The sequence below is a fragment of the Sus scrofa genome, chromosome 14 (genome assembly GCF_054392235.1).
Source record: "Sus scrofa isolate SSC_HxYL_T2T_F1_AM1 chromosome 14, Sscrofa_HxYL_maternal_Yorkshire_Landrace_v2.0, whole genome shotgun sequence".
Lineage (NCBI taxonomy): Eukaryota > Metazoa > Chordata > Mammalia > Artiodactyla > Suidae > Sus > Sus scrofa.
The window spans coordinates 21,095,014-21,109,992 of NC_139396.1; the positions used below are offsets into that span (position 1 = coordinate 21,095,014).

A 14,979-nucleotide genomic window follows, 5' to 3' on the forward strand; every position below is an offset into this window, starting at 1 on the left:
GGCACTTCTGTCTTAAGAATCATGTAGGCACATCTGTGCTGACTTGGAAGTTGTTGGTGAGGTATACACACGCACACACACATTTTTTTTTTCTTTTTTTATGTTAAATGGTACTATGGTGTGATCCCATTATTGAGATCCATTTAAAGTGTTTATGTCCTAGGTAAAAAAGTAGAAGGATGCTGTGGGTGGTTTTTCATCTAGGAAGTGAGATTTGGCAGAAGAAAGTAGTTTAACTTTTCACGTTATGTGCTTATATGTTTGGGATTTTTATTTCACATGTATTTTGCAGATTTTAAGAAAGACGAAGGGAGTTATGTATTTTAAAAATAATGATTACTTTTAGTTTGAAATAGTAAGAAAATAACTGGTTTGCTTTTTAGGGTGAAATAGTGGTGAAAAATAATAATCCGACTGAGTCTGTAACTGATAATGCTGCTGCCAATCCCTCTTCATGTACAAGAGGTAAGAGGGGCTACCAGGTACTATTTTGGAAGATCAGTTGTCTGTTTTCTGAGTTCATTGTTAGTCTAGTGCAACTGAAATGTTTTTGTTTTAAAGCCTCTTAAGGCAGCTGATGGATTGTTGAAAAACTGGCATCACTGGTAGAATATTGAAGTAAGCAAATGAGAGCCCACATCCGTGTACAAGGAGTGTAAGACATGAGCTGAAAATTCTAAATGAGATGTTTGTTTGGTTAAGTGAGACATTTCATGAACTCAGAAATGACTGCTTTCTTAAGCATTACCTAAATTAGTGATTCTCAAAGGCTTTAGTCTCACAACCCCTTACTGCCCTTTAAAAACCCCACAGAGCTTGTTTACTTAGATAACTGCCAATATTTATAATATTTGAAGTTAAAACTGAGAAATTAAAAATATGTGCTAATTCACTTAAATGTATTAAGTTAAAAAATACGTATTAACAATAATAAACCTCTACAGGTTAACATAGCACATTTTAATAAAAAAAAAATTACAGGTTAAAAAACTAGTCAGGAAAGGAGAGCAGCCTTTATGTTTAGCAGCTCTTTAACCTCTGGCTCAGGAGACCTCCCTCGGCTTTTAGCTGTTTCGCTGTTCTCTGTCATACAGCCTCTAGAGAACCGTGCTGTATACTCAGGGGCGAGAGGGAGGGGGCGGTAGATGGCACATTCCTGTTATGGGGAGAACAGCTTACACTGGGAGCCTCGGAGCACTCTTGGAGACCTGCCGGTTTGGCCTGGCCTGGCCCGGAAGTGAAAGAGATATTCAGAGAGTTCAGTAGATCCTACTTTTGAAATTTTTATGAGTAGCTTGTCCTAACAGAAGGTATTTTCACAGAATTATTCTAGATTAATTCGCAAGTATGTTTTCTTTTGCATTAGCATGTTTGGTACAAAGGTGGTGTAGTAAAGAGCTTTAGTTTAGTGACTGCTGTAAAGAAGCATAGCTGTATGTTGACAAGACATAGAAGCATAGCTGTATGTTCACAAGCTCTTTGCTGTGGGGTGGCCACAGCTGCCCCTGTCCTGATGGATGTACTTTTGTTTTGTCTGTATGTAGAGTTTCATGGGCCCCTAAGGAGTAGTGTTGCTGTACTTAAGCCTGTGTTCTAAAGAGAAATAAATTACCAGTTATTGTAATAGCTAAAGTCTAGTGATCTTTGGCTTCTGATGTTAAAGGTACACATCAAGGTTAGTGGGGCCACAGTTTGAGCTTTAGCCTGATATTTCTGGGTGTTTGCCGTGTGGTTGTATTGTGGGTTGTTGTCACTGTTGTTGTTTTTTAATGGAAACTCTTGTTTGTCAACTACCCGCGCCTCCAAGTTAAAGGAACAGTTCCTAGGAAAATCGGTTCCCCTTACAAGTTAATTCAGCATGCATGTTCCAAGAAGAAATACACACTTAGTGGATGCTGTAGTTTCCAAGAGAATGTTCTGAGCAGTACCTTGGTTTAACTACACTCTTGAGTACTTCATGTAATGCAGGTTTGAAATTTCTGAGGAATTTCTTTTTTACTGTTGAGGTTGTTCAACAATTTTGGTTGTCTTTGAGCAGAATTATCTTGGACACCAATGGGTTATGTTGTTCGGCAGACATTATCTACAGAACTGTCACCAGCCCCTAAAAATGTTACTTCCATGATAAACCTAAAGATGATTGCTTCATCAGCAGATCCTAAAAATGGTAGTATGTCCTCTTCTGAAGTCTTATCTTCGGATCCTTGCTTCAAGGAGAAACACGTTGTCCATCCTACTAAAAAGGTACGCATCACACTTTATGTTGCTCTTCTGTACCACATGATAGTCTTTCTTTTTTCTGAAATCCTAACTGAAAGTGTTTCATTCTGTACTGCAGTCACTAATCTGTGTCGGTTGTACTTGCATATTGAAAAAAAGGATAAGACCTCAGTGGTGGGATATAGGTGGTAGCTTTTATATATGAGTGAGGATGTATGTTTTAGACCTGTGGTCTTAAAATATCTGTGGACTGTTTTGAATTTTTTTTTTTTTTTTTTTGCTTTTTAGGGCCGCACAGGCAGTATGTGGAAGTTCCCAGGCTATGGGTTGAATTGGAGCTACAGCTGCTGGCCTACACCACGGCCACAGCAACATGGGATCCAAGCCGTGTCTGCGACCTACACCACAGCCCACGGCAACACCAGATCCCCAACCCATTGAGCGAGGCCAGGGATCATACCCGCATCCTCATGGATACTAGTTGGATTCATTTGCACTATGCCGCAACGAGAACTCCTGAAATCTTTAAAAGAGAGATGCTGGCATTTCATGCTCTGGTATATAAAGTACTGCAGCTTTTTGTCTGCTGAATTTACACTGCTTTTACTTACGAGGTAGTGGTAGCCAAATAATTGTGTGCTGCATTTTATGATCATGTAGTGTATTACTGAGTCTTGGTTAATTGCAACTTATTACTGTAACATAGCTTTTCAGAATCCATTTTTTCCCTTTCAATTGAAATAATTATAAGCTGTTATTTTCCGAAATCCCTAGGTTTGTTTCCTGAAGCGCCTTTTTTGTTGGGCTTGATTTTGTTCTTTATTTACATTGTGTACTGATATGTTGTTTTAGGTTGAAATATGGTTGTATTTGTTTAGTGCACTGGTTTCCTGTCTTTAGGAGTTGGAGGGTGCTTTTTGATATCCACAGTGTTTTAGGCTGTTGCACACAAAGAGGAGCTGTGTGTTTATGCTTGGTTGATTGAGGGAATGTGTGCTGGTGACAGTTACGGTGCAGTCAGACCTGTGTGCCTGTTCCCCACAGCTTTATGAGGAACACATGAGGTGGCTGTGAGACCCCCTCCAAGTACACACAGAAACAGGCCAACATCTGGGTGTAGGCTGCACAAGAGGCCTCTGGCTGGTTCTCCACTGTCGCCAGCAAGTCACCATCTGAACCAGTTTTCCGAATGTGCATTTAAAACCTGAAAGTCAACAGGTTTTATTTTCCAAGCATCTTTTTTTTTTTTTTTTTTTAATTTATTTTTTTTTGTCTTTTGTCTTTTGTCTTTTGTTGTTATTGTTGTTGCTATTTCTTGGGCTGCTCCCGCGGCATATGGAGGTTCCCAGGCTAGGGGTTGAATCGGAGCTGTAGCCACCGGCCTACGCCAGAGCCACAGCAACGCGGGATCCGAGCCGCGTCTGCAACCTACACCACAGCTCATGGCAACGCCGGATCGTTAACCCACTGAGCAAGGGCAGGGACCGAACCCGCGACCTCATGGTTCCTAGTCGGATTCGTTAGCCACTGTGCCACGACAGGAACTCCTTTTTTTAAATTTTTTAAATTGTTATTTCTCTAATATATCCAAGCATCTTTTTAAAAATTATTTCTTAATTACAGATGTAAGAAAAATTTATTGTAAAGAAGTTCCAAAATAAAGATAAGAAAACAAAGATCTCCTGTAATCTTATATCCCAGGTGGCTTTATGTTGTGGTCATAATTTCTTTTTTTTTTCCTTTAAAACTTTCTGTGTTGTGAAGTTTTACTATTAAAATAGCACGTGTAATAGTACAAGAATCTATTTATGGAAAAGGTCATTTTCCCATACCCCTTTGGTTCCCACCCCTCTCCTAAAATATAAAGAGGTCTATTTTGTTTTGTTTTTTATGTTTGTTTTTTTTTAAAAAAAAACATGCGGTAATTCTATACAAATGTGTACCCATGAAAGTTGCCTTTTTCACTTAACAGAATATCACGGACAGCCCCTTCAAGTTAGTAGATAACATTCTTTCTAATGGCCATTGAGGCTTTTTCCTCTGAAGTGTAAATTCCCACTGGGGATAAATCAGGGTCTCGCATATTCAAAAGGTCACCCCTCTTAGAGCCTCCATTCTGATGGAGAGAGACAGCCATATGCCAGCCAGGACAGAGCTTGTAGATAGTGGTGGGGAGTGAGAGGTTAGGTAGAGATGGGTTGACTCTTGAGCTGACATTGGGGCTGAGCAACCTAGCCTAGATCCAGCTGTATAAGTGCAAAGGGCCTGAGGCCAAAGCATGCTTGACCTGGTTGAGGAAAGGCAGGGGACTGGCGGGAGGGTGGAAGTGACCAGGTCAAACTCAGCAGGTCTGGGGTGAGCCCAGACAGGAGTCTGGTTTGAAAGGCTCTGTGGGTGTTTCTGCGGTACAGTCAGGTGTAAGACTCCCTGAGCTATAGTGATAGAAATGGTACACCTGGATTTGTGAGAGGACTTCGAGTCAGTATCCTTAGAAGTATTAACATGACCTCCTCCAGGTGAAAACTAGGTTATGTCCGTGTACGTCAGATTCAGAGTGGATGGCTGTGACAACCGTTGCAATGAATTTTTTCCCTTCAGAATCATGCTACCGAATGCTGGCTCTTTGGAAAAGGGGGAATAACTTTTTGTTATTATTATGTTATTGTATTGTTATTATATTTTGTTACTAAAAATTATGGTAAAATTGCCATGTGGTTGTACAACTTGATATCTTAATTTTATCCTGATACATGGAAAAGAACATTTATTGAATGTCCTAAAACTCATGATTTTTGCTTTTTTTGTTGTTGTTCTAGTCCAAAGCATCACAGTGTTGCCATCCTGAGCAAAATGAAGTCTCAAGAAAGAATAAGAAAAAGAAAGAAAAGTCTAAGTCAAAATATGAAGTCCTGACAGTTCAAGAGCCACCAAGGATTGAAGTACGTTTATATTTATTACCCACCTTGTATGATATAATAAATGGCTCTTCTTTGATAGAAACACAGGGTTCATACTGGTTGCCTGGGTGAAAATTCCTCAATATTTTCTTTAATAATTGTTTTCCTAGTGCTAAAGAAAATAGTCGGCATCCATTTTCTTCTTCATTTTGGCATTCCAGCATAAACCTTTGAATGGCCTAGAGACAAAACTACTTGTATTGTTTTGTTTTGTTTTTTGGCTATGCCCAGACATATGGAAGTTCCTGGGCCAGTGATCGAACCTGCCCCACAGCAGCAACCCAAGCCGCTGAATTGATGACACTGGATCCTTAATCCACTTTGCCACAAGAGAACTCCCTGCTTGTATTGAAATTTAATGATGTTTATGCCATACTGCTGATTTATTCCCCTCAATATCTTCTTACCTATTTTCCCCTTGCTTTGGCATGCTGGCTTCTGCAGGGCCTCCTTTTCTGTCCAGAAATCTTGGTATACTGCGCTTCACTGTATAGATAATAGATACTCAGAATACCGTAGATCCTTTGTGGGCCCTGGGCAGGAAGAGGATAATGGGAACTTCCAAAAGTGCTCTTTGCGTTATTGTCCCTGTTCCCTGAGGAGCTGTCCTGGATTCTGATTTTAATGCTCTTAGGTCCGCGGTGGACCCAGCAGCCTGGCTCCTGGAGCCAGAGGAAGGGTCTCTCAGCAGTGCTTTCCAGGCATCCAGCTTAGGGTCAAGCCCGAGGTGTTCCACAAACCTGAGGGGCTTCCAGGGCTTTTGGAACATTCCCTTGAGAATAATGGGGTTGCCTCTTTGAAGACCACTGGTAAAGCATTATAGTTTGGGCCAATGAGTAACAACTTTTTCTGTCTTATTTCTCACGTAATTTCCCCAGGGTGTCTGAAATGTTGAGAAGAGCTTATAAGACTTTCAGATGATTTAAACATTGTTTAGAAGCCTGTTCCCTTGTTGGTTTCTTCTAGCCTGGGATCAGCACACATGACAGGGTACTTACACCTCCTGAGTCTGGGTCGATGGTTTCTCTAAAGAAAGCATAGCTGAGGGATGGGTGCTTGACCACTCTTGTTCTGGGGTGGTTAACCCAGGGGCAGTTCTCTAGACTGCTCAGTGTACCCACATCCTTGAGGCCTCCACTCGTGCACGCTCTCTCATTCTCTGGTCCAGGAGGATTAGAACTATGGTCTTGATCTAAGAGTAAAATAAAGCTGAGGTACTATTTTAGCTTTTTTTTTTTTCTTTGACGTCTTATAGCATCTTTGAGCACTTCTTGAGAGATTATTTTAGAAAGAAAATATGAGCAAGGGAAACGTGTAGTCGGGCTTATTTGATTCTTGTGATGCGTGAAGAGCTAAAGGGTGTGTGGTTTACTTAGGATGCCGAGGAGTTTCCCAATCTGGCTGTTGCATCTGAAAGAAGAGACAGAGTAGAATCACCGAAATTTCAGTCTAAACAGCAGCCACAGGTAATTTTTAGATTGAAACCACAATTGCTTTAGGCTTAACTTTTCTTGCTAAACTAAACTCTTGAGAAAAACTATTTTCCAGACTTTTTTTTTTGGCCTACCTATGGCATGTGGAAGTTCCCAGGCTGGGATTGAACCCTGGCCACAGCAATGACCCAGGTCACTGCAGTGACAGCACTGGATCCTTAACCCATTAAGCCACCAGGAACTCCCCAGCTTGTATACTGAGACAGGTGGTTTTGCTTTAATTCATTCCTTCATTGGAGAACCACATCCAGTATGTTGAAACAAACTTGCTCTTAATCTAAATCTGCTTTGTCACTTTTGTAATAAGACTATTGGTAACTGTCATTGCCGTATCAGAAAGGAGGGGAACACAAACTGCCTAACTTTTATTTAAAGAAAAGAGGTTGACTTAGTTTATTCAGGGAACAGAATATCCCTTTGTGAGGCAGTAACATCTGACAGAAGTTACAAAGGAAGCCACCATTTCACTCAAGTAGTCACTTCAGAGGAAGAGATGATTCTCCTTGTGCCTCAGCCCCACGGTGTATTCAGGAATGAACTTGTAGCTCATAATCTAGATGGAGAAGTGGATACTTTAGCCAAGTTCATTGTCATTTTGCCTTTCAAAGTGGGGTAATTATTTTCACATTCATGAAAAGTATAATTCTAAACCTTGTAACTTTGCCTTCCTACATTATAATTTAATCGTCTCGCATCCCTTCAGAGCTGTCTGTAGCCCCCTGCGATGGGCTTAGCACTCACCACTTGCCGTGAGCCCTCACCCAGTGTGAATTTGGCATCAGGGAGGAGAACAATAGCGGGAGGGCCAGAGTGGAGGCGCTAAAGCACAAGAGACAGCACGCCCAAACAGCCTTTGTAAAGGCTCAAAATCCAAATCGCAGTGACTTCAGAATAACACATCTCACTTTGTGCCTAAATTTAATATTCACCTTCTGGGTGTGCTGTGGACTTCCATAAATTTTAGGTCATGTCCCCATGGTTTCTTGGCAGTTGGTCGGCTCACTTGGCAGTTGGAGAGTGAATGGTGCTGAGGCAGTAATACCAACCACTTAGCCTCACACACAAACTTTTGTAGCCAAAAACTATACGAGTTTTGGTTCCATATCTGTAGATGTTCACTGTAATTCATAATGGAGATGTCGACAGAAGCGTAAGTGGTTTAATTAAACCAGTGTCATGAAAGAAGAGGGAAGAGGTAACCATGGTGGTAATGGAAGATCATTTGGAATTGATTGGGCTTTTAATTTTTTTTAATTTTAAGATTGTTATAGTCTCTGATATGTTTTATTCTTTAATTATGTGACTTTTTGTCACAAAATGAAAGGCACAGTTTGTAAAACATAACATTATAAATGAACTTCTGATTCTTGAACTTTTTAGAATAATTTTAAAAGTAGTGGAAAGAAGAGCCAGATTCCAGTACAGTTGGATTTGGGGGGGATGCTGACTGCGCTGGAAAAGAAGCAGCACTCTCCAAATGCAAAGCAGTCCTCCAAACCAGTGGTGTTCTCAGGTAAAAGAGTCTTTGCATATCAGACAAATGATTGAAAGTCTTTCAGTAGACTATTTTGTGCTTGTTTTCTCTTATAATCAAAAGGTACTCATATAGGAGTTCCCGTTGTGGCACGGTAGAAACAAATCTGACTAGGAACCATAAGGTTGTGGGTTCGATCCCTGGCCTCGCTCAGTGGGTTAAGGATCCGGCATTACCGTGAGCTGTGGCGTGGGTCACAGACATGGCTCGGATCTGGTGTTGCTTTGGCTGTGGCGTAGGCCGGCGGCAGTAGCTCTGATTAGACCCCTAGCCTGGGAACCTCCATATGCTGCAGGTGCAGCCTTAAAAAGACAAAAAAAATTACTCATATATAATCAAAACAATAAGGTGCTGGAATAAGGATGGATATAGACCAGTGGAACACAATTGAGAATTCAGAAATAAACATGTATCTATGGCCAGTGAATATTTGACAAGGGTATTGAATTTATTAAAAGGATAGTCTCTTAAAAAATGGTACTGGGACAATGGATTTCCCTTTGCTAAGGAATGAAGTTGGACCCCCTACCTCACACCATGTACAAAAATAAACCCAAAATGGATCGACAACTTAAATATAAGAGCTAAGCCTTAAAACTCTTAGAAGAAAGCAGAGGTAAATCTTTATGAAAAGCAGAGGTAAATCTTTATGATCTTGGATTAGATAATAAATTTTTAGCCAGGATACCAAAAGCACAGACATCTAAAGCAAAAAAAAAAATTTCATCAAAATGAGAAACTTTTGTGTTCCAAAGACATTATAAAGAAAGTGAAAATAGTATTGTCGAAAATATTTGAAAATCATATTTAAGGGGTTAATGTCTGACTATATGAAAACTCATACAACTCAATAATACTCATTAAAAGATGGGCAGAGCTCTTGAAAAGACATTTCTCTGTAAGAAGATATACTTATGGCCAGTAACACGTGCAAAGATGCTCAGCACTTTAGAGAAATGCAAGTCAAAACCCCACTGAGGTAGTCCATCAAACCTGCTATGGTAGCTGTAATCAGAAACGGAAAGTAACAAGTGTTGGTGAGGATTTGGAGAAATTAGAACCCTTGTACACTGCTGATGGAAATGTTAAATGATCAGTTACTTTAGAAAACAGTCTTGTGGTTCTTCAGAATGCTAAAATAGAGAGTTGCCATATGACCCCGCAATTACACTCTTGTGTATGTATCCAAAATAATTAAAAAATAGAGGCGCTTGTACGCCAGTATTCATAGCAGCATTATTTGTAATAGCCCAAAGGTGGAAGTGCCCAGATGTATACCAGTAGATGAATCAGTAAACAGGAAGTAGTATATACATAAAATGGAATATTCAGCCTTAAAAGGGAAGGAAAGGAAAGGCGTTCCCTTCATGGCTCGGGGGTTAATGAAGCCAACTAGGATCCATGCGAATGTCGGTTTGATACCTGGCCTCACTCAGTGGGTTAAGGATCTGGCATTGCTGTGAGCTGTGGTGTAGGTCATAGATGCAGCTCGGATCCTGTGTTGCTGTGGCTGTGGTGTAGGCCGGCAGCTGTAGCTCCAATTCCAGTCCTAGCCTGGGAACTTCCATATGCAGAAGGTGCAGCCTTTGAAAGCAAAAAAAAGAAAAAAACAAGGGGAAGGAAGGAACGTAGATTAGAGGTTACCAGGGGTTGAGGGGGGTGGAGAATGGGGCGTTACTGTTTAATGGGGACAGATTTTCATTTTGAGGTGTGAAAAAGTTTTGGAAATGGGTAGTGGTAATGGTTGCACAACACTGTGAATGTAATTCACGCCACTGAATTGTGCAGTTAAAGATAGGTAAAATGGTAGATTTTATGTTATGTGTATTTTACCACAAAAATTTAAAAAAAATTTTTTTTTAATTTATGATGATTTTAATAACTAGATCTTATTAAAGTCTGGGTTTTGCATTTGATATGATCTTATGATGCGTAAGTGCCCTGTACAGATGACAAAGCCACCTCTGATAGAAGAGAATTGCATGCCTGACCTTGGAGACACAACTGATGGCAGTGTTGGCTCCATACTGATGCGGTTGCTCTCGCCTGTGAAACACGGTGAAATTTGGCAGTATGTCACAGGAAAATAATGCACTTTTGCCACCATACTCTTTTAAATATGTGTCCTTCTTCTGTGGCAGTTTATTTTAAAAATAAAAATAGGTATCCAAGGAAATGATGACCAAGCTTGATTCTCTGAAGTGTTTTAAAGCAATTTGTGGGCATCATGTCATTTTACCTATAAATACCTCAGTCTGCATCTCCAACTCGTAGTGATTTTATTATGGCATTAATCCCAGAAAGGATCAACATAATTTTTAAAAATTTATATTTAATATATTTTTAAATTTAAAATTAAAAAAGTCCTGGAGTTCCCGTCATGGCTCAGTGGTTAACGAATCTGACTAGAGACCATGAGGTTGTGGGTTCAATCCCTGGCCTTGCTCAATGGATTAAGGATCCGGCATTGCCTTGAACTGTGGTGTAGGTCATAGATGCAGCTTGGATCCCCAAGTTGCTGTGGCTCTGGCATAGGCTGGTGACTACAGCTCTGATTCGACCCCTAGCCTGGGAACCTCCATATACTGCGGGAGCGGCCCAAGAAATGGCAAAAAAGACCAAAAAAAAAAAAAAAAAAAAAAAAAAAGTCCTTTGCAGGGGAGGGGATAAGCTGAATGAAATCATTCAGTTAATACCCTTATACTCCCCATGTAGATTGCTCCCTAAATTTTTTTTTTTTTCAGTCATCAAACTATGGCCTTTCGGCCACTTGTGAAGTTTAATTATAACACTGCTAACATTCAAGTATTATCGTGGCTGCTTTTGAGCTATAATGGCAGTTGAGGATTGCAATTATGCCTATCTCATTAGCCTAAAATATTCATTCTCTGGCCCTTTAAGGACGCTTGATGACCCTGATCTATCTGTCCATCAATATGTTTTGTTTTTTGGTTTGGGGTTTGTTTTTTTTAAAGTAAGTTGCAGACATCAGTATATTTTACCCCCAAGTGTTGTATTGTAGCATGCATCTCACTAACTAGAGTTCAGTATTTATTTAGGGTTCTTCTTTTCCTTTGGAGGTCAAACATGCATTTGATGACATGCACAGATTTGAAGTGCACCATTTGAAGAATTTTGGCAAATATGTAACTGTGTAACCCAAACTCCTGGCTATGTAGAACCTCATTAGCACCCTTGAAATTTTCCTCAGCCCTTTCTCACCCTAGTCAGTCTCTGTTGCTTCCCAAAGGAGACCATAGTTCTGATTTTTTTCTACCTCAAGTAGTTATTCTTATTCTAGAATTTCATTTAGTGGAATCTTAGTACATGCTCCTTTGTGTAAGGCCTCTTTCACTTAACACAGTATTTTTGTGATTTACTCATGTTGTATGTTAGTAGTTCCTTTTTGTTCCGTATTAAGGTGAAATTCATTAACAAAGTTAATGATTTTGCAAATACACTGTCAAATTTAGTGGTATTTAATACATCTCCAGTGTTGTGTAACCATCACGTCTAGTTCCTAACATTTTTGTCACCTCAAAAGGAAACTCCTACCTATTAAGCTCCCCATTTTCACCCTTTCCCTAGCCCCTGGCAACTACCTATGGAATTGCCTTTTTTTTCTTTTTTTTGTCTCTTGTCCCTTTTTTTAAGGGCCGCACCTGAGGCATATGGAGGTTCCCAGGCTAGGGGTCTAATCGGAGCTACAATTGCCAGCCTACACTACAGCCACAGTAACACCAGATCCAAGCCACATCTGTGACCTATACCACAGCTCACGGCAACGCTGTATCCTTAACCCACTGAGCGAGGCCAGGGATCAAACCTGCAACCTCATGTCTCCTAGTCAGATTCATTTCCGCTGTGCCACGACGGGACAGCGGAAATGAATCTTTTTTTTTGTCTTTTTAGGGCTGCACCCTCAGCATATGGAGGTTCCCAGTCTAGGGGTCTAATTGGAGCTACAGTTTCCAGCCTACAGCACAGCTCCAAGCCACATCTGTGAACTGCACCACAGCTCACGAAAACGCCAGATCCTTAACCCACTGAGTGAGGCCAGGGATCCAACCCGCAACCTCATGGTTCTTAGTTGGATTCATTTTCGCTATGTCACGGTGGGAACTCCTTTTTTTTTGCCTGTGCCCCAGAGCATACCGGAGTTCCTGTCACAGTAGTGACAATGCTGGATCCTTGATTGCTAGGCCACCAGGGAACTTCTGAATTTGCCTGTTCTCTGACATCTTATGTAAATGGAATCATAATTTGTGACCTTTTGTGTCGGCCTGCTTTCACTTAGCATAAGGTCTTTGATCGTTATCCATGGTCGTGTGTCAGTGTTCGACTAGTTTTTACGGCGAAATCATAATTTGTTGACCACAGTTTGTTTATCTAGTGATGGACACTTAGGTCGTTTCCACCTTTTGGCTGTTGTGGATAATACCTTTATGAATATTCATGTACAACTAAATAAGTATCAGTTTTTAATTCTCTGGGGAAAGTGGAATTACTGGGCCACATGGTAGGTATGTATTTAGTTTGTAAACTTGCCAGACTGTTTTCCAAACTGTGTCCTATATTACACTCACCAATAGTGCATGGAAGTTCTTGTGGTTCAACATCTTCATCAACATTTGATGTGGTCTTAATTTTAGCCACTTTGCTGGGGGTGGAGGTAGGATTTCTTGGAAGCTGAAAAATGCTGTTTCTCCTATGGATCATTTTATAGGGGCCACCAAATGATGTGGTTAGCAGTTTCCTAAATAGCCTTCTCATAGTAGAGTTAAGTTTTAACAAGTTTTACGGTGACTTTTATTAAAAGCCCAGAGTATAAACTTAAAAGTGTCTGGATGCAGTTAATTTAGCCAAAGTACAGTGGTTGAGGCACTAGTTGACAGTGTGCCCCTGAACGCAATGTTTCTTTTTCACACACTATTCCCAGGACCACCAGCAGTGGCACTGCCTGGGAGTGAGCTGAAATGCAGGTTCCAGGACCACCTCAGAGGTGGTGTGCTAGAACCACTTTTTATAAGATCAGGGAGTAGGTGGTTTTTAGCAAGAACATGATGGGAGTTTTTGTTTTGTCTTTGTTTTTCACTTTTTATGGTAGAAAATTTAAAACATAAATGAGAATGCACACTGCTACCATGTGCCCATTGGGTTACCCAGCTCCATATTATCAGGATTTTGCCAATTTTGTTGCATATGTATCTCTTTTTTTCCAGAAGTATTTAAAAGCAACTTGTAGTATTTGTTCTTCAAGTGTTTTAAAACATCATGTCATTTAACCTGTAAATACTTCAACCAGGGAGTTCCCTGGTGGCCTAGTGGTTAAGGACCCAGTGTTGTCACTGCTGTGATGCAAGGAAAAAAAAAGAAACGTTTATTTTAAAAAAGACATCATAGGGGAGTTCCTGTCATGGCTCAGTGGTTAACAAATCTGACTAGGAACCATGAGGTTGCGGGTTCGATCCCTGCCCTTGATCAGTGGGTTAAGGATCCAGTGTTGCCGTGAGCTGTGGTGTAGGTTGCAGACGAGCCTTGGATCCCGAGTTGCTGTGGCCTCCGGTATAGGCTGGTGGCTACAGCTCCAATTCAACCCCTAGCCTGGGAATCTCCATATAACGCAAAAGCGGCTCTAGAAAAGGCAAAAAGACAAAAAAAAAAAAAAAAAGACATTGTATCTCTGATAGTGACTTTATTTTTAATGGAACCACTCTGTCATCCTCCTATCTAATAATGGTAATGATTATTTCTTGGTAGCATCTTGTATCCAGTCTATATTTACATTTCTTTTCTTTGTTTTTCTTTTTAGGGTCGCACCTGCAGCATATGGAAGTTCCCAGGTTAGGGGGTCCAATCAGAGCTGTAGCTGCTGGCCTATACCACAGCCACAGCAACGCAGGATCTGAGCTGTGTCTACGACTTACACCACAGCTCATGGCAGTGCTGGATCCTTAACCCACTGCTCGAGGCCAGGGATCAAACCTGGGTCCTCACGGACCAACCCAGCTTGTTACCACTGAGCTCCACATGTGTAATTCTTATGAAAGCCTGAGATCACTGCCCCCTTAGATAGTCTTTCCTTTAAGTTGCTTTACTCAGCTCATCATCTCTTTGGTAAAGGCCTGCAGTTATTGGCCTTTCCAGAGAAATCTTGAAACAGGAATAAGGTGGGAAGTAGAGCAGAATCGCAGTAGGCAGTGGAAGCATATTGAGTCGTGATTGTGATCATGTATTTACTCTGGGTAGGGCATGTACATGTGGGAATTTAGGAAAGTATGTTTATGTCTGTAAAATTCAAGAGAATCAACTTGAACTGTAACTAGTCTCTTTTAAGGGCCTTATAAGATAGTGAGGTAGAAGCTATGCATAGAGAAACCAGTGGCTGACTTCTGCAAAGGCAGTATCAGCTGAAAACAGTAGTGAGAGACTACTGAAAAGAGGTATCTTAAGCACAAGCTACCTGGAAAAGTTATTTTTTGGGCTGGGGGGTGACAGGGAAACAGTATGATTGAATAGGCTTTATTAGTTAAATTTTTTTTATTATGGTTGATTTACACTGTTCTATCAATTTTTGCTGAACAGCAAAGTGACCCAGGTATACATGTATATGCATTTTTTTTCTCTTATTATCTTCCATCATGTTCCATCGCAAGTGACGATATAGTTTGCTGTGCTGTACAGCAGGATCTCATTGCTCATCCACTCCAAATGCAAAAGATCATATATGCTAACCCCAAAGTCCAAGTCTGTCCCACTCCCTCTCCCTCCCCCT

The 14,979-nt window shown here is 40.7% G+C and overlaps 1 protein-coding gene across 50 annotated transcripts in view; it reads left to right on the forward strand.

Moving 5' to 3' along the window:
• The window catches only part of SECISBP2 (SECIS binding protein 2), a 43,963-nt gene that overhangs the window by 15,329 nt on the left and 13,655 nt on the right, over positions 1–14,979 (forward strand). For 8 of the 50 annotated variants that reach the window (XR_002338942.2, XR_002338943.2, XM_021074248.2 and 5 more), the window contains 5 exons: positions 384–465; positions 2,039–2,244; positions 5,037–5,159; positions 6,554–6,643; positions 8,051–8,183. Coding sequence is in view for 40 of the 50 variants with exons in the window: in XM_021074248.2 (XP_020929907.2) it covers positions 384–465; positions 2,039–2,244; positions 5,037–5,159; positions 6,554–6,643; positions 8,051–8,183 (634 nt within the window). In the remaining 10 variants the exon portion in view is untranslated. The remainder of the gene's footprint in view (positions 1–383; positions 466–2,038; positions 2,245–5,036; positions 5,160–6,553; positions 6,644–8,050; positions 8,184–14,979) is intronic. The other 42 variants (XR_014826373.1, XR_014826379.1, XR_014826374.1 and 39 more) reach the window with 9 other exon arrangements.